Source organism: Copadichromis virginalis, linkage group LG1 (genome assembly GCF_057382275.1).
Source record: "Copadichromis virginalis isolate Kocher_CV1m ecotype Utaka linkage group LG1, C_Virginalis_male_GT1.1, whole genome shotgun sequence".
NCBI lineage: Eukaryota > Metazoa > Chordata > Actinopteri > Cichliformes > Cichlidae > Copadichromis > Copadichromis virginalis.
Genome location: NC_140618.1, coordinates 34,154,256 through 34,179,929, shown reverse-complemented (window position 1 = coordinate 34,179,929; position 25,674 = coordinate 34,154,256). Strand labels below are relative to the sequence as shown.

General features: G+C 40.4%; 1 protein-coding gene across 1 annotated transcript in view; it reads left to right on the top strand.

The window, feature by feature from the left end:
- LOC146719118 (protein kinase C-binding protein NELL1-like) overlaps window positions 1–25,674 on the top strand; it is a 320,797-nt gene that overhangs the window by 223,125 nt on the left and 71,998 nt on the right. The window contains exon 14 of the mRNA XM_085460591.1: window positions 13,564–13,686. Within this exon, the coding sequence (XP_085316717.1) occupies window positions 13,564–13,686 (123 nt within the window). The remainder of the gene's footprint in view (window positions 1–13,563; window positions 13,687–25,674) is intronic.

The window sequence follows — 25,674 nt, the reverse complement described above, 5'->3', positions numbered from 1 at the left end:
ACAACTTCCATTACTGTAATATACTGCAATACATAAGTGATCGGGACTACTAATGCATTACCGGTCTTATACTGGAATGTAATGCATAATGGAAATGGAAAAAAAGATTAAAAAAAAACAAGTTATGGAAAAAGAATATTATTTGTGCATCATTTCCCAACCTGTTGAAGGCCAAGCAGGGGAACGGTCCACAAACTGCTTCATTTAATATAACAATAGTAATAGTCCAAGAAATCATTTAAAAAAAACATATGACTTGCATGCAGTATCAAAAGTTGTAATTAAAAAGTAAACTGCCTCTTGAACTCTAGGTAGAATACCACAGACAAGTGGGGAATTTTCTGCAACATATTTTAGGGAATCCATGTCCTTCAAAGCTAAATGCTATGACAGGCAGTCAATATTTCTCCCCCTGTGACATGGAACAGATCTCTGCTGAGTTCGAATCTTGTCAAGGTGAGCAGCAAGGCTGAGGCGGAAAGTGAGCTTGATGACTTTGTGTTGCCAGGAAAAAAAAGATGAAAAAACCCTTGAAATTTCTGCCATGCTCTGGTCTGTTTTATGGGCCTGTCACTGTTCATTAAATTTCACATTACTGAAGTGTTCAGCGTGACATTACTGAACGAGGTGTCGATTGAAGCTTAAGAGATGAGGACATGTTTTAGAAATTTATTATGTAAAGTAAAAGTGAATCACGAGGTGTTAGTTTTACTAGCCTAGGCACCCTTTCTGGATACAGACACCCTGGTCACCACCAAAGGGTAGTGTTACCACTACACCATCCAGCTGCTATTGACATTGTCTGCCGGAGAGAAGAAGTGGCTGGTATCCTAAACACGCCTCCTCAGGTGGTTGATAATGACCAAGCTAAGATTCTGTCGGACTTCCAGATATAGACGAGCAAACTGGTGATGGCTAACCAACCGGACATAGTAGTGGCGTACAAGCAGAGGAAAATGACAGATGTAGATTTACAAGTGATAGCAACATCAGGAAGAAGGCACATGAGAAGATCGAGAACTACCAAGGGCTCTCTTCCACACCATGTCTGTTGTTCTGTTGTCCTTCTCTCACCCCAACCAGTCGCTGCAGATGGCCGCCTCTCCCTGAGCCTGGTTCTGCCAGAGGTTTCTTCCGGTTAAAAGGGAGTTTTTGCCTTCCCACTGTCACCAAAGTGCCTGCTCATAGGGGGTCATATGATTGGGTTGGGTTTTTCTCTGTATGTATTATTGTAGGGCAGGGGTAGGCAACGCCAGGCCTCGAGTGCCGGTGTCCTGCAGGTTTTAGATGTGTCCTTGATCAAACACAGCTGATTCAAATGGCTAAATGACCTCCTCTGGTAATGGACTAATCATTTGATTCAGGTGTGTTGACACAGGGTGAAATCTAAAACCTGCAGGACATCGGCACTCGAGGCCTGGCGTTGCCTACCCCTGTTGTAGGGTCTACCTTACAATATAAAGCACCTTGAGGGAACTGTTGTGATTTGTATAAATAAAATTGAATTGAATTGAATTGAATTGAGAGCTTGAGAAGATGTGGAGGGTGAAGGCACACTTTTAGATAGGACACTAGGACAGTGGTCCAAGGTAGGTGAGTGTCTCCAGCAGATCCCAGGAACAACATCCGAGATCTCTGTGCAGAAGCATGGGTTTGGCGCAGGACCCGAGCTTGAAGCATAAAGACTAAATATATAAAATGCAAAAAAGAAAAACAATTTGAAAAACTTCTCACCTGATTATCAAAGTGACAAAATCATCTTTAAATCTTGAAAATATGGTAAAACTGTGCTGCACACTATATCCTCAATGACATTATGCCTGATCTAGTTTGCTTACAGTTTGCCAGCCTTAATTTTAGTCAATTTGTTGAGCTTTTTGAGCAGGGCCTGTGGGCTTTCACTTCACCGTGAACACTAATTACAACTGAGTGTGTCTAAGGTCTTTGATGCTGGAGATCATAGCAGCAGAACAGTGCCCACTCAGTCTTGAAGTAAGAACGTGGCTCATCGTGTATATAAACTGCTAAGAAAAAAAGAAAGTATTGGAACACTTAGAAAACACAATGAGATCACAATAAGGGGGGGAAAGATCATGCTGAATATCTATCCTGATGTGAACTGGGTAATGATTTTTAGGAATGAAAAGATGCCACATTGTCTGATGGAAATGAAAATTATCAACCTACAGTGAGCCAAGTTTAAAGACACCCCAAAAATCAAAGTGAAAAAATTATTCGGCAGGCTAGGTCATGTTACCGAAATTTCATTGTTGCAACTTAAAATGTGAATCGGTAGTTTGTAAAGCTCCTAACGAGACAATGGATGGTGTCCTGGGGGATCTCCTATCAGAGCTGAACCATACCATCACTGAGCACCCAGGCAGTCTCAGGTGCAACCTTGTGGTGTTGAAAGCAATGCCATGCCCCAGGATGAACCTAGGACCCACTGTTGAAAGATGTTATAGGCAGTGCAACGTTCTTAACAGCTTCTCCGGACCCTTTCATGTCTGTCACGTAATCAGGGTGAACCTGCTCTCATCTGTGAAAAGCACAGAGAGCCATTGGTGGTCCTGCCAGTTCAGGTATTCTTTTGGAAATGCCAATCAGGCGGCATGGTGAGCAGAGAACAAGCCTGCTAAAGGACATCTCATGTTTCTGAATGCTTGATTGGTTGGGTTAAACCAGTGGCCTGTGGGAGGTCATTCTGTATCTCTGGCAGCGGTTTCTCCTTGCACAAAGGAGCAGATACCAGTCCTGCTGATGGGTTGGGAACAATCTACGGCCTTGTCCAGGTCTCCTGTATGTGAGTCCTTCTTCTGTATAAACACTGCATTTCAGATGTATGTTCTGCTATTATTCACAGACATTTTTGCCAGAGGGGTCTAAAATACCACAAAGGTATTTTGCTGGATTTATGTCATGAGACCTGCCCATGTCATAGTTTCCCTTTTTTCATTTTCAGAAACTGTTGTGTGATTTTGACAGTGTGCTTTGGATCATTATCATGCTTGAATGTTCTTTCTCTGCGAAGGCGAAATTGGGACTCAACTTGTCAGCCAGCATTTTGGTACATCCAACAGGCATTCATGATGCCATCTGTAAATGTCATCGCTCCAGCACCTTTTGTACTTATGCTGCCCCATTTCATCATACTCCCACCTACACTGTCAGGACTATGCATTTACTGGAGTGCTGGCCAGAGTGACAGTAAGCAGGATGGATCCTAGCTGAGCAAATGTGTCATGGTCTCAACTGACTAAAGAATCTGCCCCCAGTATTTATTCATCAGGCCTTTTAAAGTTTCATCATGCGGTTTGTGCTAAAGAGCACCTTCGGACAGCAACTGTGATTTGTAGTCCTGTAACTTGTTCTACCTGATCACCATTGTAGCTGTGCATCCACTGATTTTCAGTTGCTCTTAGTCTTTTCAATCTTTTTAAAGTCACACAATCATCTTATAAATCATTTCTGATATTTATTTTTTTTATGTGGAGCCTGATAACGTTTAGATCATGGATATATTCAGGTTTATTGCACCAAGTTTTTAACTTGGCAGTCTCCATTTTCAAAAAGGCCTCCCTGAAGATTTGTTTCTTTGTAAGAGGAAATACTCTACATGTGGATTTTTAAAATAATGCAAATGTTTAGTGTTCATGCCATTGTGACTCATTCACTTTTTTGTTCAAATAACTCTAGTTTTGATGAAAAACATGTTATTTTCTTATCAAAATGAGAAAATAACCTCTGCCTCTGATCTGCCTATTAGCATCTGTTGACAGTGCAGAAGTCTCCGTGAGTGCTGCGGCCACTGTCCGTGGCTCTGATGATCAGCTATTATGCATTATTAGTCCAGTGCTTTGGGATTTCACCTCAGCATGTCCAGATCTGACACCACATCACTCTATAATCATCACTAATTAGATTCATCTGATATAGATGGGCAGCATTCTCATATTAAGCTGCTGTCTCCTGGAGAATCACTGAAGTATCTACACAAGTGTTATGATGTTCCAGTGAAACATTTATTAGTGAACAGATTCTTGTACTGAATAAACTCTTTTATAACAAATACTATATACAGATACTGTATATTGTAACTGATACTATAACTGACCACTGATGGTTATCAGTGAATAAGAGTTGCCACAATACATTAAAATACAGTTCCCATATTAGTCAGTGTTAGCTTAACAAAATTGGAGCATTGGAAATTATATTAAAATGCAGTTAAATTAATCGCTAATAAATAGTTTAAAAATTTCTAAGTCAGTAGCAGAGTAGCCAATGCTTTGGAGATCATATGAACTCTCATACATTGTGGATTCATTTGTGTTTTCTTTTTGTCAGGATTCTTTTTCTGCAATGCAAAAATCTGTCCAAAAGGGTAGGGTTTAGAAGTAGATGCACAAAACGATTTCCCAGGAGAAAACAGCCTGCTACCTGCGGCGACCGTGGCTCAAGAGTTGGGAGTTCGCCTTGTAATCGGAAGGTTGCCGGTTCGAGCCCCGGCTTGGACAGTCTCGGTCGTTGTGTCCTTGGGCAAGACACTTCACCCGTTGCCTACTGGTGGTGGTCAGAGGGCCCGGTGGCGCCAGTGTCCGGCAGCCCCGCCTCTGTCAGTGCGCCCCAGGGTGGCTGTGGCTACAATGTAGCTTGCCATCACCAGTGTGTGAATGGGTGGATGACAGGTTGTGTAAAGCGCTTTGGGGTCCTTAGGGACTAGAAAAGCGCTATACAAATGCAGGCCATTTACCATTTTACTATGAGCTTCCAGGCTGATTACAACCAGTATGAAAAGTATTTCCTTGGATGTCCATTTTGAGTGCTGTGTGATAGTCAAGATTCGGTTATTCATTTACTGTTTGATGTTGATTTATTGAGCACATGGAACGCAATTTTACCAAAGTAATTCAAGTTATCCTTTTTTTCTGTTATTTGATCCCTCCATTGTGCGTGAAGAATTTTAGCGTCTTTCTAATCAGTGATATTTGTTAGTGACGTCTAAAGAACTCTATTGTGTAGTAACTCAATGCAAGGTGTATTTATGAAGTCGTGAACTGCTGCCAAAAACTTTTATCTACTACTTTATCTTTTTCCTTTTTGATGGCAGACACAAGAAAAAAGTAGCAGTGCCGAAACAGAAGGTTCAAACCTCCACACCAGCTGCATAGTGAAAGCACCATCAGCAGCAAAAGTAGCATCAGTTAAAAGTCATTCATGCATCTGACACAGAACATTCATCCAGAGGCCTGCTGTGCACTCGAGCACTTTTTGGCAGCACTCATAGCTCAGTATGCAATTCATGTAGTTACATGCATGAGTCACAAGAAAATAGACTTGACTTGTGAAGAGGCATGCAGGATATACCTGCAATTAAAAAATAAATAAATAAACATGGAAGAAGCTTGTGAAGACTGATACATAGGCTAGCTGTGCAATGATAAAATTCAAAGCATATACAGAACATTTGAGGAATGTAAGACACAACTGGTACTGACACCTCGGCACGTATGAGCCTTTCCATGCAAAAGTTGTAGCAGTCTTGTTCAAACTTCGCACAGTTATTGTTACTCTTGCTGGCTCCTCCTTCACCTCCAGCCAGTCGTGGCAGATGATGAGACTGGTTCTGTCAGAAGTTGTTGCCAAGTGCTTGCATTTTTATGGTCTTTTGCTTTGTTGGCATCAACAATTAAAAATTTCAGAGCATAAAGTGGCTGCTGATTGTTGAGAGAAGGTTTGAGGAGTGTTTAATAGGAGTTGTAATCACCAAGTCCAAACCTATTAAATGTCTGTGACTTTGGTAAAAGTTACCTGAGAGCTGAAATCCCTTTGGCTGTCTATTTTTTTTTAATGGCACCCTTCTACATTTTTCCACTTTAAAATTGTTGAAACCCCAAATAGTCTTGCCAGTTAAAAAATAGACCCCAAACCTTGCACAAACCACCATTTATTTCTTCATGAACTCTTGTTCCATGAACTCAGAAAATTAGCCATCAAAACCCTATACTGAGTCTCTAAAAAGGGGACACTATGCACAATAATGTTTTCCCACAAAAGGGTCACATTTCTGTCCTTTCTCCATAACTCGGAAAGCAGAGATCAGAGTGAGCCGTTCAGGTTTATAGCCTCTTGTGACCTCAAAACAGTGCATGCTCATCCCCCTGCTGACAAAAAGACCCAGCAAATAAGCAGCTTCCACTGCCTGCTGGTTTTATTTCCACACTAGAGCTGCTTCTGACTACAGTAAAATGTCTCAGGTATGAGCAACACACTGCAAGTGTTCTCTTGTTAACTGTATATGGTATAAGCATGGTCACCTTGCCAGAAATTTTGGAAACAGAAAAGCCAAAAACATTGCCAACTGTATAACGAATTGGACCATCTGGGATGCGGGAATGTTGTTTTCATGTACAACAAAAATTGTTTATGCTCGTTCACACACCCAGCTAGAGGGCAGCAGTGGTTTGAGCCCCTGTCTCCCCAGGTCTGCGTGCTAAAGTGTACTTGGGTGAGACACTGAACCCCAGAATTGCCCCTGATGTATATGATTGTGTATAAGTGTGCACGATGGGTTAAAGCACAGAAGTGACTAGAATTTTAAAAAAGAAAAACTGTGTGAATGTAGTATAAAAGCACTTTGAGTGGGAAGACTAGAAAATCACTATTTAAGTACCAGTCCATAGCAGTAGAAGGTAGTCAAAGGTTCACAACCACATTTTTCCAGTGTAATGGCACTAGAAATATATATGACATTATTCTCTGTACTCTTGTACAAAGAAGTCCCCGAGGTTTTGGGGGAAAAAAACGCACAATAAATCTAAAGAGCAAAGGCTCTATTTAAGTAAGTGCAACGACAAGTGCAAAGCACAGACTGTGTAGGCTTTCTGAAGCAGCTGTTTTAGACACAGACTGCAACAGAAGGAGTTAAGTTGAAAAGGATCGCAGGGTTTTATTGTTGAATAAATACAAAGTCGTCATAACCAGCACAGATGAGATGTTAAATAATTAAATTAGAAATTTAAAAGAAAAATGCTGTCAATAACAGGTAACTGTGATCACTTTTTTCAATTTGCAGGGAAGTGCAACAATGAGTCCAAATCTTGCTGTAAATGTAAATACTTTTGATACACAATTTATTGTTGGCTGTTGTTGATACAATCATCAGATTGGCAGCAAATTGAATTCGCGCCAGGGGACATGCTTCTTTTCTCAGCACAATTTCTGGCACGATTTCCACCAACAGTTAGCTTTCCGCAGCCTCATTTGAATGAACCTCTCATCTGTTTGGCCTCCCTTGCTACCTGTAGCATTGTTCGCACAGACAGGCAAAGTGAAATTTAAGGACCACAATAACCCCAAAAGGTCGAAGGGTTTCTCGAACTCGCCATCCCAATGCTGCAGAAATAGAGCCTTTAAGTGTGTTTTAGGATTTATTACAGCTTGTCAGTTCTTCACTTACTCATTATCTGTCAGTGTTGGCTTTCACTTTATAATTTTAAACTGGCCAGCAGACATTAAACACCTTTAATAAGCAGCTGTGTCCATCAGTGTGGATTGTGTTGCTCTCACCGTCATTAGCTCACAGCTATTAGAACCCTGAATTTTTAATCACGCGACTCTTCCTGCCATCAATGTCGACTACTTTTCATATCCCTTCACATAAACTCTAACACATACCACAAGCACTGTTAACACTCACCTCCACTTTACAGCTCAACCTAAGGAGGAAATCCTTGGGAAGAGAAAAGCAAAATAATTTTGCCGACTTGCTTCGGGGTTTTATGAGCACCACTCATTAATTAAGGGGAATGACTCCCACCAAAGCGTTTGCATATTAATGAGGAGTGCGTTTGAGGGAGTGTGCATCTTTTGAGTGCTGTGAGCCCCGGGCACTGACTGGCACTTAAAGACACAGTTGATATAAAAAGATATTTTCGCAGTGCAGCTGGGCTGTAAATTCCCACCACAGCACCGTCACAGGCTGCTCTTTAATGTATTGTTTATAATCATCTTAAATCATGTTAGATTCTAATTGAAGATGTATTCACTAAAGCTTAATCAGTGTGATAAGCTCAGCAGTAGGACATAAATCAATAACATGTTGCCAAAGATTAATTAATCTCACATTTATAAATGACAGACATCATTCCAACAATTCATAACGCAGCACAGAAACCACCCTTTTATGATTTTTTTTAATGGCCCACTTTTAACTGTTGATACTAGTAGTTCTGTTGCCATCATGCTTTTTGACGACGTAGATCATGGCGTTCTCCTGACATATTTTGAATTGTGTTGTAGGCATTAGAGAGAAAGCCCTTAAATGGCTCCAGTCATATTTCTCAGTTAAGAGTTTCTCTTTCCATTTTGGACAGTATTTGGCATCTATGTACCCAGTTAGTTGTGGAGTACCTTTAGGTTATATATTGGGTCCTCTTCTTTCTCTCCCAAGTGCTTTTAAATAGAGCAAGGAATTTTAAACACAACTTTTATTTTAGATGCTTACATTATTTTACTTTTACGTCACAGAATCTAAAGTAATGTCACAAAATCAGGGTTCTTCCCTTGGATCGATGTACTTTTTGGGTTGTTGTCGTGCTAGAAGAGCTTGACGAGATTCTCATTTAAAGATGCACTGAACCATCCCCACATAATAATAATAATAATAATAATAATGATCCCACCACCATGTTTCACTGTATGGACCGTGATCTTTGGGTTATATGTCTTTTATATGCCTCACCCTACTTTTTGCTTTCTTGTGGGCAAAGAGCTCTGGTTTCCTCTTCCCGTATGGATAACCTTTCTCCGGTTTATGTTAAACATACTGCAGTCTGGCTTAAAGATGTCTCTTATGCAGAAGTGGAGGTTTTTTGGTCTGCGACCTCGCAGTAGTGATTGTCTTTAGACACATCTCTCACTAGTTTTCCTTTCCAGAGCCTTTGAAAGCCTTTGAAATCTTTTGCTTCCTACCTCTGCCAGGTTTTTCCCTTACATCTTATATACAGAGACACAGACAAAGAACATTCCACAAACTCTTACATGTTGGGGGGGGGGCCTATACCTCCTCCCTCACAGAGAGAATTATGACCTTGTGAGGGAGGAGATTTACACCTAAAGATTTACATCCCTGATAAGCAGAAGGAGTCCCACTATCTGTTTAACGTCTCCCATTACAATGGCCTCACTGTGTTAACATTCCACATGCATGTAAACTAGTGACAGGAGTGCTCTTACTATAGTACAGTGAGAAAGTGATATTACTATAACTAATGTGATATGATTGAATATGTGATTAATACATGAGAAAAGAAATCTGCCACCACACTTCCTTCTGCAATTACTTTTAAAAAGCACATCTACTTCACTGCGTTCCAGGTAATCTCCAGATATATCTGCCAGTACAAATCAATATCAGTGTTTTTATTTCTGTTCTCTGGCGAACACTCTCAGAGATACATGATCATAAATGAAGAAGTTATTTTATTTGGGCAACCCAACCTTCTACATGGGTATGACAGTGACCATGGTCTTTGAGCTTCTTACTTTCACCCAGTTTTAGGAACTTTGGTGTGATTTTTGACTTGACACCTGTGATTATCATTTCATGTTGTTATAATTTAGTTCTTTTCAACTACACAGCAACCACCGGGTTATGAGGCCCCAAGATCAACCGTAACACAGGCCTGTCAGAGTGGGTCTCGTTAGTGTAACGTGTGTAACATGTTAATTCTGTGGCGTTTAAAATGCTGCAGCATGCCGGTGCAGTTTAAAGAAACAGGAGCTCAGCCAAGCAGTTGCTCATTTGCTTTTAACAGTGTGACACGACAATCAGACATTTCTTTCCTGTTGCAGAAATGTATCTGTCACCTCAGTAGCAGAGATAAAAATATATGCCTTTTTTCACGGTAGGTCTTTTGACATTTCATAGTAAGTAAGAAGCTTCTGCTTTCTAGTGCATTTTCACCTGTCTATGCTGCCTCAATATCATAACGCAATGGCTTAACTGTGACACCTGAACATTTTTTTAATGTTACAAGTGTCACCTTTGGCTCCTTTAGAACTGAACACAAAAATCTTCTATAGTGTTTTGAAAAAAAAACTATGCTGTGACTTTAGGTTCAGTTTTAGAATTTTTGAGCACATCGGTCTGCATAAATGTTACATCAGCAATTTAAATAAACCTAAATAATATATTGTATGTGTGCTACGCACAAGGTTTATTAATTTGTGGAGAATAGGTATGGGTGAAAGGTCCTAATAAACGTTGCAGTTTGATTTGCTGTAAACAACAGCCTTAGCTGTGATTTCCAACTAAGACCACTTGCAACGATGAGCAGTTATACATCAGCACACTGGTGAGTCCAGCAGGTCTGTTGTCAGCTCTGCTGTGAATGGAACAGGGGGAAAACTGGGAAGTATTCCCTCATTATGTTTTTTCAGGTCTCTGAACCACACAGGTTACTATGAAACACATTACAAAGAAGGAGAAATTCTCTGTTTCAAATTGAAAGAAAAATCATCTCTCCTTAGCATACAGCTTAAGTTTGAAAATATCCTGCACGTGGTTAAGTTAGCCTACTTTTGGAGGACTACAGATGAGCTGTTCTTAAAAAAATAATAAAAATAAGAATAAGAAGATTGTATTGATCTCAGAGGGAAATGCATAGTAAGCACAGAAACTGCCAGGGGGCTGACTTGCCAAGATCAGTGCATCAGATCATAAAATAACAAATGTAAATATTTTAAAACCACTAATAGTGTCATAATCAAATTTGCTGTTGTTCATTGGTGAAGTCTTTGTCTTTATGGCCGATGAGAACTACCCTCTAAGTAAACTCATGGTGTTGAGTTTATAGCTAGTTTCACATGCCTTTAATATACCATGGGGCTCTGTTTTTCTTACATTTTAGTCACTCGGGTCAAAAAGGATGACAAACCAGAAAAGCCTACATTGTAATACAGAAATCACTACCATAGTAGCTCAGTCAGATCCAAAAAATAGCATTTTTTACAATAAAATATGGTGCATTCATAATTTGCTAAGCTACCACAAAAGCTACCTGTGTTACTTTGTATCATATAAAAATATTTTTTAAGTTTAGCAAATGCAGCAAACCATCAAAGATGTGAAAAGTCCAAAGTTAAACTTCAGCTATGCAGTTACATTTGAACTACGCTGCCAGAGAAGTGAAATGCAATTCCCGTTTAGTGGAAGGTCTCTTAGTGGTGGTTAATCATGCACTGCCTGCAGTACTAAATCCCTTTCCTTTCCCCCCAGGCCTCTATCTAAGAGCAAACATATAAAAGTCAAGAGAGCAGTTCATGGTACCCAGCAGAATATAAAACACCGACCCTGAGATTGTACGTTACTCGCAGCACTTACTATTTTATTAGTAAGTCAGCATTTCACGATTCTAACAAAACTGTCCATATTTTCATAATGCTGACCTTGCAAGTTTTCTATTACAAAAAATTGTCTCAGTTTGCGGTCATAGAATATTGTTTGCCATTTTATTTGAGTCAAAGAATGAGTGAATAAGGCAATAATTTCTCTTTCAAGGGTTTGACATGACAGAAGTCATGCTTGCTGTCATTATCATCAGCTGCTGTAAGACCACTTTCTGTGTTGTGATTGGATCAGTGCACCTCCACTCGTTCATTCAGAGCTACACATTTAAGCTGACAATTGTTTTGGTCATCATATTGTTAAATAGTTTTGACAAATTAGAGCACATCACAAAAACAAATGCAATCATGAATATATCTTCATATTGTTCTAAACTGATATATTGAACGCAATCAGGGACTAGATTTGTCACCCCGACTGTAAGTACTAGATCCAAGTGTCAAACATTTGGCCCTCAAGCCATAAACAGCCCACTAAACAGCCTAATCCCATGCACAGGATGGCTTTGTGAAGAGGAGGGTAACATGTCAAACAAAATGTGGAGAAGGTGCACAAGCCAAACCTCCTAGAGAGCCATAGGGTTCAGGTTTCTCTGCACAGCAGGGCTGCTGTAACTCTAAACTCAACTATACATCCAGCCATCCATTGAATTTTCTTCCACTAATCCAATTCAGAGTTATGGGCGGGCTGAAGCTTATCCCAGCTGTCATAGGACAAGAGGTGGGGTACATGGTGGCTCAAAGAGTTGGCAGTTCGTCTTGCAACCGGAAGGTTGCTGGTTCAAGCCCTGGCTCGGACAGTCTCAGTCGTTGTGTCCTTGGGCAAGACACTTCACCTACCGCCTACTGGTGATGGCCAGAGGGGCCGATGGCGCGATATGGCAGCCTCGCATCTGTCAGTCTACCCCAGGGTAGCTGTGGCTACAACTGTAGCTTGCCTCCACCAGTGAGTGAATGAATAGTGGAATTGTACAGCGCTTTGAGGGCCCCGAAAAGCGCTATATAAATGCAATCTATTATTATTATAGGCCTCCAAACTCCACTAATAAATATGAAAACAATAAAGCAATAACAGCAGTAAAAATAAGATCAAAATCAAGACTTAGACAAAGTGATTAAATTGGTTCATTCTCAGAATGTACTTGTGCTCCTGCACACTTTTAAAACATGCTGTTTTGTCCCGGTTTTAATCTGACAGCCCATTTAAGATCAAACCGAGCTCTGTTTGAACTACAATGAGTCTGACAGCCCTGCTCGAGACGGCTTATATATGTTCTGGCCATATCATGCTTTAATTATATTCCCCGCATTATCTGTGATAATGTTCTTGTACTGAATTTGTCACATACTCAGCAGTAGGGACATTCACCTTGTCTCATTGCCGGGATGCAGAGCGTTGATTGCAGTGAGCAGGTTTTTGGCAGAGTTTTTACGGGTGGAAAAGGAAACTGTTTTTCTTTTTTTCTTTCTGCTTTGTCTTCATAATAAAAAAAATCTCTTCTGGCAGTGGGAAAGAGAACAAAACAGAAGCAGCCCATGCTGTTAGCCTACTGTCTAATCACTCTTTCCCATGTTGGCGTACAAATGCTGCAACACTTTAAGCAACTGTTTTCAACTAGTAGAGTCAAGGATTCTCTTTCTGGAAAACTCAAAGTGTTTACATGTTAAAGTAAAGAGATGGTATATTTTCGATATTGTGTCTAGCACGTCATCAGTGTCCAAGCCAACATCATTAGGCTAATTAATTCTGATGCTCAGTAATTAGTCAGTACACCTGCCATGTGTCAGCTGTTGCCTCTCCACCATGGGCGGTAGTTTTTAAGTAAAAGCGGGCTTGGAACGAAAGCGAGCTTTTGTGTTTGTTTGAAGTCACCTTCGAGAATCCACTTCAAGTCCATTTTGAGCATGCCAAGCATAACTGGTGTTTGAAAACATGGTTGCTCAGAGAGGTGGCTGTTGACAGAAGAAAGACTCAGCTATGGCTTCTCATTCTGAGCCAAGCAGCCGGTTGACTGTCCTCTCAGAGCGTAGTGATTGGGTGGCCTCTCGGCTCAAAAAGAAATGACCCCTCCATCTTTCACACACTGCAAAGTCAGAAACACACACACACTCTATTCTCTATGTGAAGTTCCTCTCTGTCGGTTTCTCCCTCAGAGCATGACGAGTGCGCCAGCGGCCAGGATTTGTGTGATGAGAACGCCATCTGCACCAACACCATCAGGGGACATCTGTGTACCTGCAAGCCAGGCTATGTGGGAAATGGCACCATCTGCAGAGGTAAGTTCCTAACCCTGGAATATCCCACCTGACACACAGACACAGAAACAAAAAACCTTGCCACATCCTCTGAAGATAGGTTGCATGCTTCATTACAACACGGTTCATGTGGTTCGCTCCTCCTTCCTATCCTCTAACCAGGCAGCAGCTGCCATGGAGATGGTGAAAATTGAATCTGGACCATTTTCAGACAGTTTTTGCCCACATGTGCTTCTTTCCCCTCGCTGCTCACCCTGCTCCCCATTGACCTGTTGCACTGCCAGGCATGTTTCCTGGTTTGCCTGCATATAATAGCAATTGAACAGCATACAGAGGAAAACACTTTGTTTTCAGGTTCACAAAAAATTAACATTTGAAAAAATATCAGAACCTTTGCATATCTATAGCTATGAAAATTACAGTTCTTTGTAATAGACTCCATTAAATCTACACATAGACCTTAGAAGTGTTGATCATTCACTTCAGCAAGCATGTTAAAGATATGGTTGTTTGCCTGCTAGAGATTAGACCGAAGACTCAAGTTGCAGCACTACTTGGATTTTTCACTTTAGCCAACCAGTCAATGAGAAAGAAAACATATTACATTTCAGAATCTGAGGAATCAGGAAGTTTTTTATTTACGGTATCTGTTTGATAAGAGATCTTTAGTCACAAAAAAAGACATAGCAGGTATATCTTGCGTGGGTGTTAAGGTTGCACTTTGCCTGTTACATTTTATGGGTATTTTTCGATTTGGTAAAATAGAGTTAATTGCTCAATGTGTCCCTTTTTTATCAGCAAAGAGCAAAACACTCAGGTTTAAAAAAATTTGTGTGTATGTGTAGGAGATAACAAGCTCTATATTAAAAAGTGTTTGAGGATTTGAGGTTTATTTCTCAAAATGTGTTTTGTTGCTCAGAGTTGGTGCTGCCTCATAATATACTGTACTTCTGAACTCAAGTCTTAAAATACAGCTCAACTCCCAGCCTTGCTCATGTCTACAGCTTGATTTGTAAATAAAGAGACCCCATGGGCTTGCATGGAGCACTTTCGTGTAATTTTTTAGACTGTGTGCATATGCTTGGCTGCTGTCCAAGAGATGGGAGAGTCATTAAGCCTAATTAGGCTTTGATATTCTAACCTACCTAAACATGATCTCAACAAAATTCCGGCAAATGTGCTGCAGTTGGATGTATTTGTTGCTGCACAAGCTGACATCCCCCCCAATAGGCGATATATGCCGCCTGTGAGGATGTGGGCTTTTATTTGCTTTCCTGTAATTTCCTTGAAAGTGCCGAATATCAAAAGGGAATGTCAGGACTACTATCTACTCTATCATTTTTCAGGGTTAAATACCATGCTTTATTTTGACCTTCCCACCGTGTTCCATAGTGAAGCCACACTTTGCGTCGGCCTTGCTGCTCCTCACCGTGAAACTTAATAATGTTGTAATTAGGACAGGACAGAGGAAAGCATGTCAGTAATACAAATGATTAGTGGGAGGGTAAGTGTATCATATGGTGCTGTGGGTTGACATCTGCATGTATGTGATGGACAAGAAGTAGGGAAAGTGAATGATGAAACAAAAAGCAGCAAATGCAGGAGAGTGAAAGAGGAGGGAAATGCAGTGACAGAACCAGAAAGTAACAGGAGACATAAAAAAAAAAAGTAAAGAAGTCGTTGTCACCCACCCCCACTCACCCAGCCATCTGTAAAACAGGCATTAGGATGAGCAGCAGGTAGGAGGCAGGTCCAGGGAGAGATCAATGTAATTTGCAAAGTGCCTTCCACATAGTTTCAGCCTCTGGATTGTCTCCAGATTCATCACACACACACACACACACACACACACACACACACACACACACACACACACACACACACACACACACACACACACACACACACACACAGAGGCACACAATGCTTGAGGACAATATAAAAATTAAACTACAGCCTACATATTTGTCACTCCAGGAGTCACGGAGCAATTTATATAACAGGAGCAATTTATATAACAGAGAGGTGAATACATCAAACAATGTTTAGAATATAAATGATGAAATATGAAAACATTAGTTAACATAGTGGGTTTTGTTTTGTTTTTTCATGTTGGAATTAGAAAGGCACTTTATTAAAAAATGGGTACTTTTAGGCACATGAAAAATGTGCATCTAGCTCCTGAACATGTAATTCCATCCGTGGACTTTATTCTGCACTCCTCTAATATCCTTTCAAAAGATTTCCTGCAAGGAAAAACCCACTTTAGCTGCAACAGGAAGGTGTGGCATTATTGTTAAAGGATGATTTCTTTTTTTAAAATTTGCCCCAAAGTTGCTGGAAAGGTTTAAAATCAGGATTCTGAACAAACTGGTCAAATACTCCTTCACCAAACTAGAACAAAAACCTAGTTCATGTAGTGCCTAGATATTCCTAGTCTAGGAAATTAACCCAGACCCCACATTGTGTAGCTAATACATGATCAGTCATTATGCTGAGACCATGCATGACACTCAGTCCAGCTGACTAATGACATTTGTCACAGGCATGTAGGGAAATTTGTTTTAATAATGTCATTAAAACTTCCTGCATTTTACCTATATTGTGCAGGCCAATTAGTATATTATGTGAGAGGGGAGTTTGAGGAATCTCTCTCTATTTCCCCCCTCCCCCTGAGATCTCATTACTGTGTGATGGTGACAGTGTTGGCCAATCGACCTGTGCCTCCCATCTCATTCCCCTCATACATCACTACTGCCCTCTTAGGAATAGGGGAATTAGTCTGAGTGTGACTGCAGCTCCTCAGCCTGTCCCTGCTAATGTTAATAAGGAAAAAGGTGAGTTTAGCTTTAGCTCATGCCCGACTGTGCAAAACTGCATTTCAGAGACAGAAAATGTATGGGTGACTGAGGGGTGGAACGGCCAACAAGTACCCATCAACATTTAATGTCTTTTTACATATACAATGCAACTTCACTTGGATTTGTTGTCAAGGAGGTAGCATTTTCTTTTGCAAAGGTATAATTTGGCGTTTACTATTTGTTAGGGCTTGGAGGATGGTAAAACCTGCCATAGGTATAGGTTTATATGCTCAGTGACTTCCGAACTGAAAATCTCACACATTTTGTTAGACTTTTACCCCATTTGATGTCATGAAGTGATGTTTCATTAATTATTAGATTGGCAAGACTTTTGTGAATGCCTTAGTTTTCGGCCAATTAAATCTCTATACAGTGGTGGTCAGATGTTTACGCACACTCATGAATATCATGGTCATTCTGGGCTTGTGATGATTGCTTTGAACTGTTGTTTTCCCAGGGTGGAATGATTGTACGGCATACATCTTTAATGACTTTATAAAGCAAGAATTGGGTACACAAGTTTGAATATATTTCAGATTTTTTCTAATCCACACTGGTTGGCTAAATGTCCCTTAGCAAACTGCACCTTGACCAGATGCTTTTGGTAGCTGTCAACAGCCTTCTGGCATAATTCTGGCTGGATATTTGATCACTCTTCTTTGCAGAATTGGTTGAGTTCATTTAAATTGGTTGGTTTATTGCCACAGAACCGGCTTTTAAGTGTAGTCCACAAATGTTCAGTAGAGTTGAGGTCAGGGCTTTGGGAAGGTGATGCCAGAGGCTAAATGTAAGCCTCCATTGTCCTGTTAGAACACACAATTTTGTCCAAGTTTCAGTCATCTAGATATTAATTTGTCAAGTTGAAACATTTGGAAGTAGTCGTCCTCATTCATTATTCCATCCATTATGTGCAGTCTACCAGTATCACTGACAGACAAACGGTGCCAGAGGATGATTCTACTGCCAACAAGCAGAGAGCTGCTACAAAACATTAGTTTTACCCCTCCAAACATATCTCTTTGTGGCCAGATAGCTCAGTCTTTGTCTCATCTGACCGTAAAACTATCGTCTAGAAGGTAATTGGCTTGTCCGTGTGGGCAGCTGTAAATTGCAGTCGATGTTGAAAGTGTCATTTTGGAGTGGGGCCTGACTCTCAGTCGACACCCTCTCAGTTCAGTATTTGTTTTTTTCTGGGTTTTTTGGTTGTTTTTTTTCAACTGATGGTCTTGGAATGGGTGATTGTTTAGAAATGGTTCCAAGAGACTATCCCAACTTATCCAAATCTATACTTCTCTTCAAGTTAATAGGCCTTGGATTTTGTCAGGTTAAAAACATTGTAGAGCCCCCAGAATTTCTGTATATATTTGATCATGTATGTGTACTTTCAACTCCATTGGATTGGAGAAAATCCAAAATAAATTCATTCTTGAAAACAATTCTTTTTTTTCTTTTTGAAGTCATTGGAGATGGTGCACAATCATTCCACCCTGGCAAATTACCACAACATTCAAGCCCATGAGAAGTGTTTGCAATCTTTTAATTTTCTTTTTTAGGCCTTTTGGTGTTTCTGAGCTGGCCACTGGTACATTTGGGAATGTACCAGTTTTTTGATTTGGCAAATCCTAAAGCTTTTGATAGTCCTTTGATATTTTTGGTTTCAGCCTAATAATGGCTTCCTTAATTTAAAATTGCACGCCTTGCATGTGAAAAAATGGGGGGCTGTGTATTCAGATGACTGTAATTCTCCAGTTAACTCAGTACTTTTGTTAAACTCCTTGAATTAAAGCTGAAAGCCAGCACCTCAATCATATCTTGCTTGTTTGGTTTAAAATGCACCATGGTGATGTAAAGAGGCAAAATGACCAAAATTGTGCTGTTGTCAAATATTTATGGACTTGACTGCATAGCTTGTATATGTGAAACAAGGTTTTTGATATATTTACAGGATAATATATCAATGGGTGTGAATCATTAAAGGGTTAAAGGATTAAACTCTGTGGAAAAGAGCTATTTCAGGTGATGCATTAACCTCCTAGGACCTGGCATCCACATATGTGGACACCACATTTACTAAATTTTGCTCTACAAGGGCCTGATATCCACTTATGAGGACATTATACTGTTACTGTTCTATCAAAAATTTAAACAAATATCCTCATTATGTGGCTCTCATTTTTCTTAGAAACAAAAATTAGGTAAAAAAAAAAAAAAAATCTGGTAATTCTTTGTTTTTACATTCATCAGGTCCCAAAATGCCCAAATATCAAAGAGAAATTAAAAATACATGCCGTGAATGAGTTCGGGTCTTAGGAGGTTAAAGTCAGTGTGAAAGTGATTCAATAGGCCGTTTGTCTAAAGGACCCTAATTGCAAGCTTTCTGCTATGTTGAATTGAAAAGAGGAAATGTACTGAGACTTTTTTTTGCGTCTTATACTACAGTGAGTATATTTTCTGGCTATGTTTATCTGAGTACATCTCTTCAGAGGATAAATCTTAACAGATAGACAAAAATCAAGATGCCCATTAAAGACTGTAGGTTTTTGATACCAAGAGTTTTCACATGAGTCAGAAAAGTTAGCCCATTACCTGACTGTCCCCTTGCTTCCTTGCAGCACACCACAGGAGACTATACATGCTTCCCATTTGCTCACTGTGAATTCACTGGATAATTACCTGCTATATTCTAACATAGGTGCAATCAGACAGTACATGGGCTTTGTGCCTGGGAGCTGAGAGGAGAAAGTATGTTCAGTGTATAATATCTGCTAAGCAGATATTATATTCTCACACAATAATATTACATAATAAAATTACACTTGCCGGAGCAGGGAGATGGAAAGATTAAAGAGTTTACATTAAAGACCTGCATCAGCATCGTTTGTCCGTGTTCACATCTGTGTGCTCTACTGCATAGCACTCTGCGCTACCAGCAAGAGTATCTGTTAAACAAAGCGTATACAGTACTTTTCACAGATTTTATATAGTTGAGTATCACCGGCACAAGACTGATTGAAGACAAAAAAAAAAAACATCACAGAGATGATAGAATGAGGACAGCATACTGGATTTTTGCTTGGTGCATTAAATTATATTACAAGAGTGGATGTGATGGAGCTGAGCACAAGGGGGGGGGGGGGGGTCTCTCTTTGCTGCTACATCTAACAGTGGGGAACAGACTAAAAATAATTGCCTCAAATGATAATTGCTACAAAGCTTCAAAAACAAGTAGCGAGTTTTTTTTCTTTTCCTTGTTACAATTTTCTTTTCCACATTTGCAATTAATCATAGCTTCAGATACTGTGGTTTTCAGCCAATTAAATGTTGTAAAACACTGTGCCCTCTAGCACACAACTACACAGCAGAAACTGCTAAATGTGTTGTTCCTATCAAAAAAGGATGAAGGGGAGCAATAATTATGTAAACAGAAAATTAAATGCTTCATACTTATAGAGGAAATGAAGACTGAATTACACTCCTTCCCCCTCCCTCCCTCCCAATTTCTCTTTTCCTCTCATCCCCCCTCTCATCCCCATTCTCTATTTCCCAGAATACATTAGCATGGGTTTACAGCTCGCTGTTAGCTGCTTGCAACATGGTTCCTCTGCGATTAGGTCCGATAGCAAAATGAGAAAAGCACGAGTCAGTGCTTTTGTCCTCTGCGCCACTGTTTAGACTCACTACTCAAATCCTCTCTATTTAAAGCCCCTTTGTCTATACAAACCAGTCCTAGGGAATGAAACGGACCATTAACAAGATTAGCTCACTCATTCTACTGCTGACAAAGGCTCTGCAATAGGCTGCTGATCATTAGGCTGGCAGTGGGAACAATGCTGATCTATAATCTTTTGCCGTGCTTCGATTGAACTATTGTGGCCCATTTATTAGACTCTAAGGGAGATGACATAATGGTAGCCCTTTGTCAACCCAAGAGAGCCGCAATACCAGAGCAATCGGTGGAGGAACGAAAGTAAGTAATGGTAAAAGGAGTCTTAACCCTTCATTTCTTCTTTCTTACAGTCAGTTTGTGCAGTTGGTTGAACTGAAATAGAGCCTGTGGGATGGAGGCCTTTTTGTATGTTTCCAGCAATCATCCCAGTAGCACTAGGCAGGAAGGTGGGTGGCTGCAGGTAGGCTGTAGGTCTCATCAGGTATAAAGTTGAGAACAAATGTTCGCATGTAAATAGCAAGTATGCTTCACAAATGTTTTCCAGTGTAGTAGCAGGTAGCATTTTAGGTGAGAAAATCTTTCAAGCCACAGTGAACACAATCATTTCAAAATCAACACCTGAGCTGCATTCTTAAATTGTGTTTTTGAACCGTAAATACAGCAAGACTGAGCAGAATCAGCACCTACAAATAGGAGCAATAGCTGCGCTTCTCCATCTATTGTGTGTTTTCATAATATCAGCAGCAGCCAAATCTATTGTGTCGTTAACAGTCACCCGAAGGGGCATAGCATTGCTGTAGCAACAATATTAGCCATAATTACTCTCCTGTAATAGAAGCAAGATGTGAGGTATAATCACTACTCAGTCAGTGAGAGAGCAGAAGTAGGTCAGCTGTGGTAGACTGAGTGATTGTGGTGAATGTGCCTGGCCTAGTCGAGCTCCCCTGAGATCACCGAGGCAAGGATCCAGTCAGAGTCCCACCGATGCCACATTACACATCTGTTACACGAAGCTATAAGGGGAAACGTATCAGGTTCACTGTGGTAGGAATCTGCTCAAGTCAAGCCCATGCAAGTGGATATTGGGTATGTTTTGGGGCATGCAACCCAAATGAAGTACTTGTGGAAGTGCAGTTTTTCTAATAAATGCTTGCAGAGGGCGTCTCCAACAGTGAGTCAAAGCCTGTGAAGTCCCATGTTAAAGTTAAACCAACAGAATGAACAATATTTACAGCAAAGATTAAAAATTGTTTTCGGCCCCCTTGAACTTTTCCACATTTTGTCACATTACAGCCACAAACATGAATCAATTTTATTGGAATTCCACGTGAAAGACCAACACAAAGTGGTGTACACGTGACAAGTGGAACGAAAATCATACATGATTCCAAACATTTTTTATAAAGAAATAACTGCAAAGTGGGGTGTGTGTAATTATTCAGCCCCCTGAGTCAATACTTTGTAGAACCACCTTTTGCTGCAATTACAGCTGCCAGTCTTTTAGGGTATGTCTCTACCAGCTTTGCACATCTAGAGACTGAAATCATTGCCCATTCTTCTTTGCAAAACAGCTCCAGCTCAGTCAGATTAGATGGACAGCGTTTGTGAACAGCAGTTTTCAGATCTTTCCACAGATTCTTGATTGGATTTAGATCTGGACTTTAACTGGGCCATTCTAACACATGGATATGTTTTGTTTTCAACCATTCCATTGTTGCCCAGGCTTTATGTTTAGGGTCGTTGTCCTGCTGGAAGGTGAACCTCCGCCCCAGTCTCAAGTCTTTTGCAGACTCCAAGAGGTTTTCTTCCAACATTGCCCTGTATTTGGCTCCATCCATCTTCCGATCAACTCTGACCAGCTTCCCTGTCCCTGCTGAAGAGAAGCACCCCCAGAGCATGATGCTGCCACCACCATATTTGACAGTGGGGATGGTGTGTTCAGAGTGATGTGCAGTGTTAGTTTTCCACCACACATAGCGTTTTGCATTTTGGCCAGAAAGTTCCATTTTGGTCTCATCTGACCAGAGCGCCTTCTTCCACATGTTTGCTGTGTCCCCCACATGGCTTGTGGCAAACTGCAAACGGGACTTCTTATGGTTTTCTGTTAACAATGGCTTTCTTCTTGCCACTCTTCCATAAAGGCCAACTTTGTGCAGTGCACGACTAATAGTTGTCCTATGGACAGATTCCCCCACCTCAGCTGTAGATCTCTGCAGCTCGTCCAGAGTAACACTGCCCTTTTATTGAGGTTACATGAATATGCATAGGTTCATTAACATATGACGTCTACATACACACAAAGAGTACTTTGGCTTTGTGATGTGTGTGTGTGTGTGTGTGTGTGTGTGTGAGTGATCTGTGTGAGGTCAAGATGTGACCCTGTGAAGACTCCCCAAAGCTGGTGCCAGAAGTCTAGCGGGTCCATCTGAACAAAAGGCTCTTATACTTAAAGAGATATACGTGTGTTTGCTATACCATATATCAGCAAGAGAAGATACGACCTCTCCTAGGAGGTGTGTGATCTTATGCCAGAACACTCTGTAGAGGAGTGAACGCACTCCCCTCTTCATGCTACACAGAGTTGTTACAGACCTCCTAGGATGAGACATTCTTTCAATCTACAAATTATTATACACCTCTAAGCATATATGGTCAAATATTTCTAAGCATAAATGACAATCAACAATACAAAACCTAACAGAGGGCTGACATTAGGAAAAGAGAACTATACATTTTTCCTGTTTCTAGTGTTGATCTTTGTGTGACACAACCCGAAATGGCACAACGTCAGCGTCAGAATCAAATCAACATGGATGTCTTTCTAAAAGTGCCATTTAGCACCAATAATCGAACCGTGGGAAAGCAACAGCAGAACATGTAGAGAGAAATTGAATTACTCACAAAGTGCAGATTGAATTTATAGACATTATGTTTTCGTTTTTCTGTAAACTGCAGTGAGCTGTAGCTCTGAAGCTGTTGAAGTCTCCATTTAGATTTCAACTAATTAAGGTTCATAATAAAGAATAACCCCGTGGCTCAGAGACAGTAAAAAATTTATGTTGGGTACATTTTCTGCTTGCAGTTGTATTTTCACCAGGTAAAAGGTTTGTATATGGAAAATGCATACCAATACACCTGGGAGAAGGAAAGAGACAACTGTGGTTTCTGTTGCAAAATTTACCATCACTTAGCATTCCTTAAGCACACCTACTGGCCCAATAGAAAAATACTAATTTAATTCTTTATATATATTTTTTGATTGATTATATTATATTAATAACTTGAGATCCACTATGCATATACATTTTATAGCCACTGAGGTCTGCTTCAAAACAGCATGACTGTGTTATTGTCAGTCAGTCTTTAATAGGGAAGCTTTGATCACCTTTGTAGCTTTACACCTGCTGTGTTGCTTACTCTCAGCCAGACCCTGTCCCACATTATTGTTAAGATGCAAACTACCATATCAAATCAAATCAAATCACTTTTATTGTCACATCACATGTGCAGGTACATTGGTACAGCACATGTGAGTGAAATTCTTGTGTGCGAGCTTCACAAGCAACAGAGTTGTGCAAAATACAATAATGTAAACAAGCAAAATACAAGAATGGCTACATCTGAAACTAATAAATATATGTACAATATATAATAGTATATGCATTTCTGGATGTGTATACTAAATATTTTTCTACGTGTGTGTGTGTACACATATTTTACAAATTAAATAGAGTAAACAATAAATAAAAAATATAAAAATATACAGAGTTGAGACATGTGCAAAACAGTGGCGTTACTGTACAGTATGGAGTGCATAATGTTGAAGTTCCAGTAGTGAAGGTGAGGTGTCTATGACGTGTTCAGCAGTCTGATGGCCTGGTGGAAGAAGCTGTCTCTCAGTCGGCTGGTACGGGACCGGATGCTGCAGAACCTCCTTCCTGATGGAAGTAGTCTGAACAGTTTATGGCTGGGGTGACTGGAGTCCTTGATGATCCTCCCCGCTTTCCTCAGGCAGCGCTTCCTGTAGATGTCTTGGAGGGAGGGAAGCTCACCTCCAATTATCCGTTCAGAGCACCGCACTACTCGCTGGAGAGCTTTGCAGTTGTAGGCGGTGCTGTTGCCATACCAGGTGGTGATGCATCCAGTGAGGATGCTCTCAATGGCACAGTGATAGAAGGTCCTGAGGATGCGGGGGCTCATGCCGAATCTTTTCAGTCTCCTGAGAAAGAAGAGGCGCCGCTGCGCCTTCTTCACTGTTTTGTTTGTGTGTACTGACCACGTAACCATATCTGAGGTTCGCTCCAAGGAAGCAGGTATGTATTTTACTTTTTACTACCTGCTCTAGTAGCCTTAAGAAATTTACTGGGTATATGACTTTGACATTTTAAATAAATAAATACGTACATAAAATAGAGGCTGTTTTAAAACAGAGAGTATTTCATCTGGGACTGAAAAGCACAAAGCTCGGAGGCTCTAGGCTCCAAAACACTTTAGTTCAAATCTGCAGGCCATGGCTGATTTATGGCAGACTGCAGGCTTCACTTGTACACACACACACACACACACACACACACACACACACACTCAAATAACAAATAGACAAGTAGAGGAAGCATTTGAATGGGATAACACTGTGTGACTGTAGCTGTTTCTCTTACTCACAGCTATTACTGTGGATTTTACTTTAAACAGGTACTTCAGTTGTAATTACTTGTTGAGAAGTGTTAGTTCTGTGCACTTTTAATTGTGCACTGGTGCATTCTGAAAACAAAGTCAATAAGCCAAACGCTGCTTCAGTCCCTACAATAAGGGAAATGTATTTACTGAAAAAGGAGCCCTGAATTATATTCCTTCTACTAGTTATTTGTTTATGTTATACACCACATGTATGTTCTAATTATTGCTGCTTTCAGAGAAAAAAAGCGCACTTGTAAAAGATACAATCAGACAATAGTTCATCAGTCCACATGACAGGATTCACCGTGTATAGATTTATGACAACATGTGGTGTGGTGTGTGTGTGTGTGTGTGCATGCTTTTGTGTATCTGTGTTTTTCCAGGTTCTTCAGCTAATTAATTCATTGTTTTTGCCAAACAGGAAATTTGGCAAGAATAAAGCAGTCTTTTTCTTATTCATATGATATTGGACGTGGTAAATAGCATACCTTGGGTTGCTTCAAAGAGAATTTGCCTTGGATTTAGACACTGATTATTGGGTGTTTTCTACAGACAGAAGCCCCAGGACACAAGGAAAAAAGAGTTATAAACCCAAAGTGTAAAAGTTTGTTTGAGTTTTTGGACTACGATATTCATTATGAGAAGAGATGCTTCAGTCACGAACAACATGCAGGCCCACTATACAATGCTGCTATGATAGCATATTAAAAACGGGGTAAACCTGGAGTGTATGGATATGTAGTTGAGACCTCATTGTTTTTGACAAACTGAAAGAAATAAAGCAGCAGCCATCTCCTGAGAGGA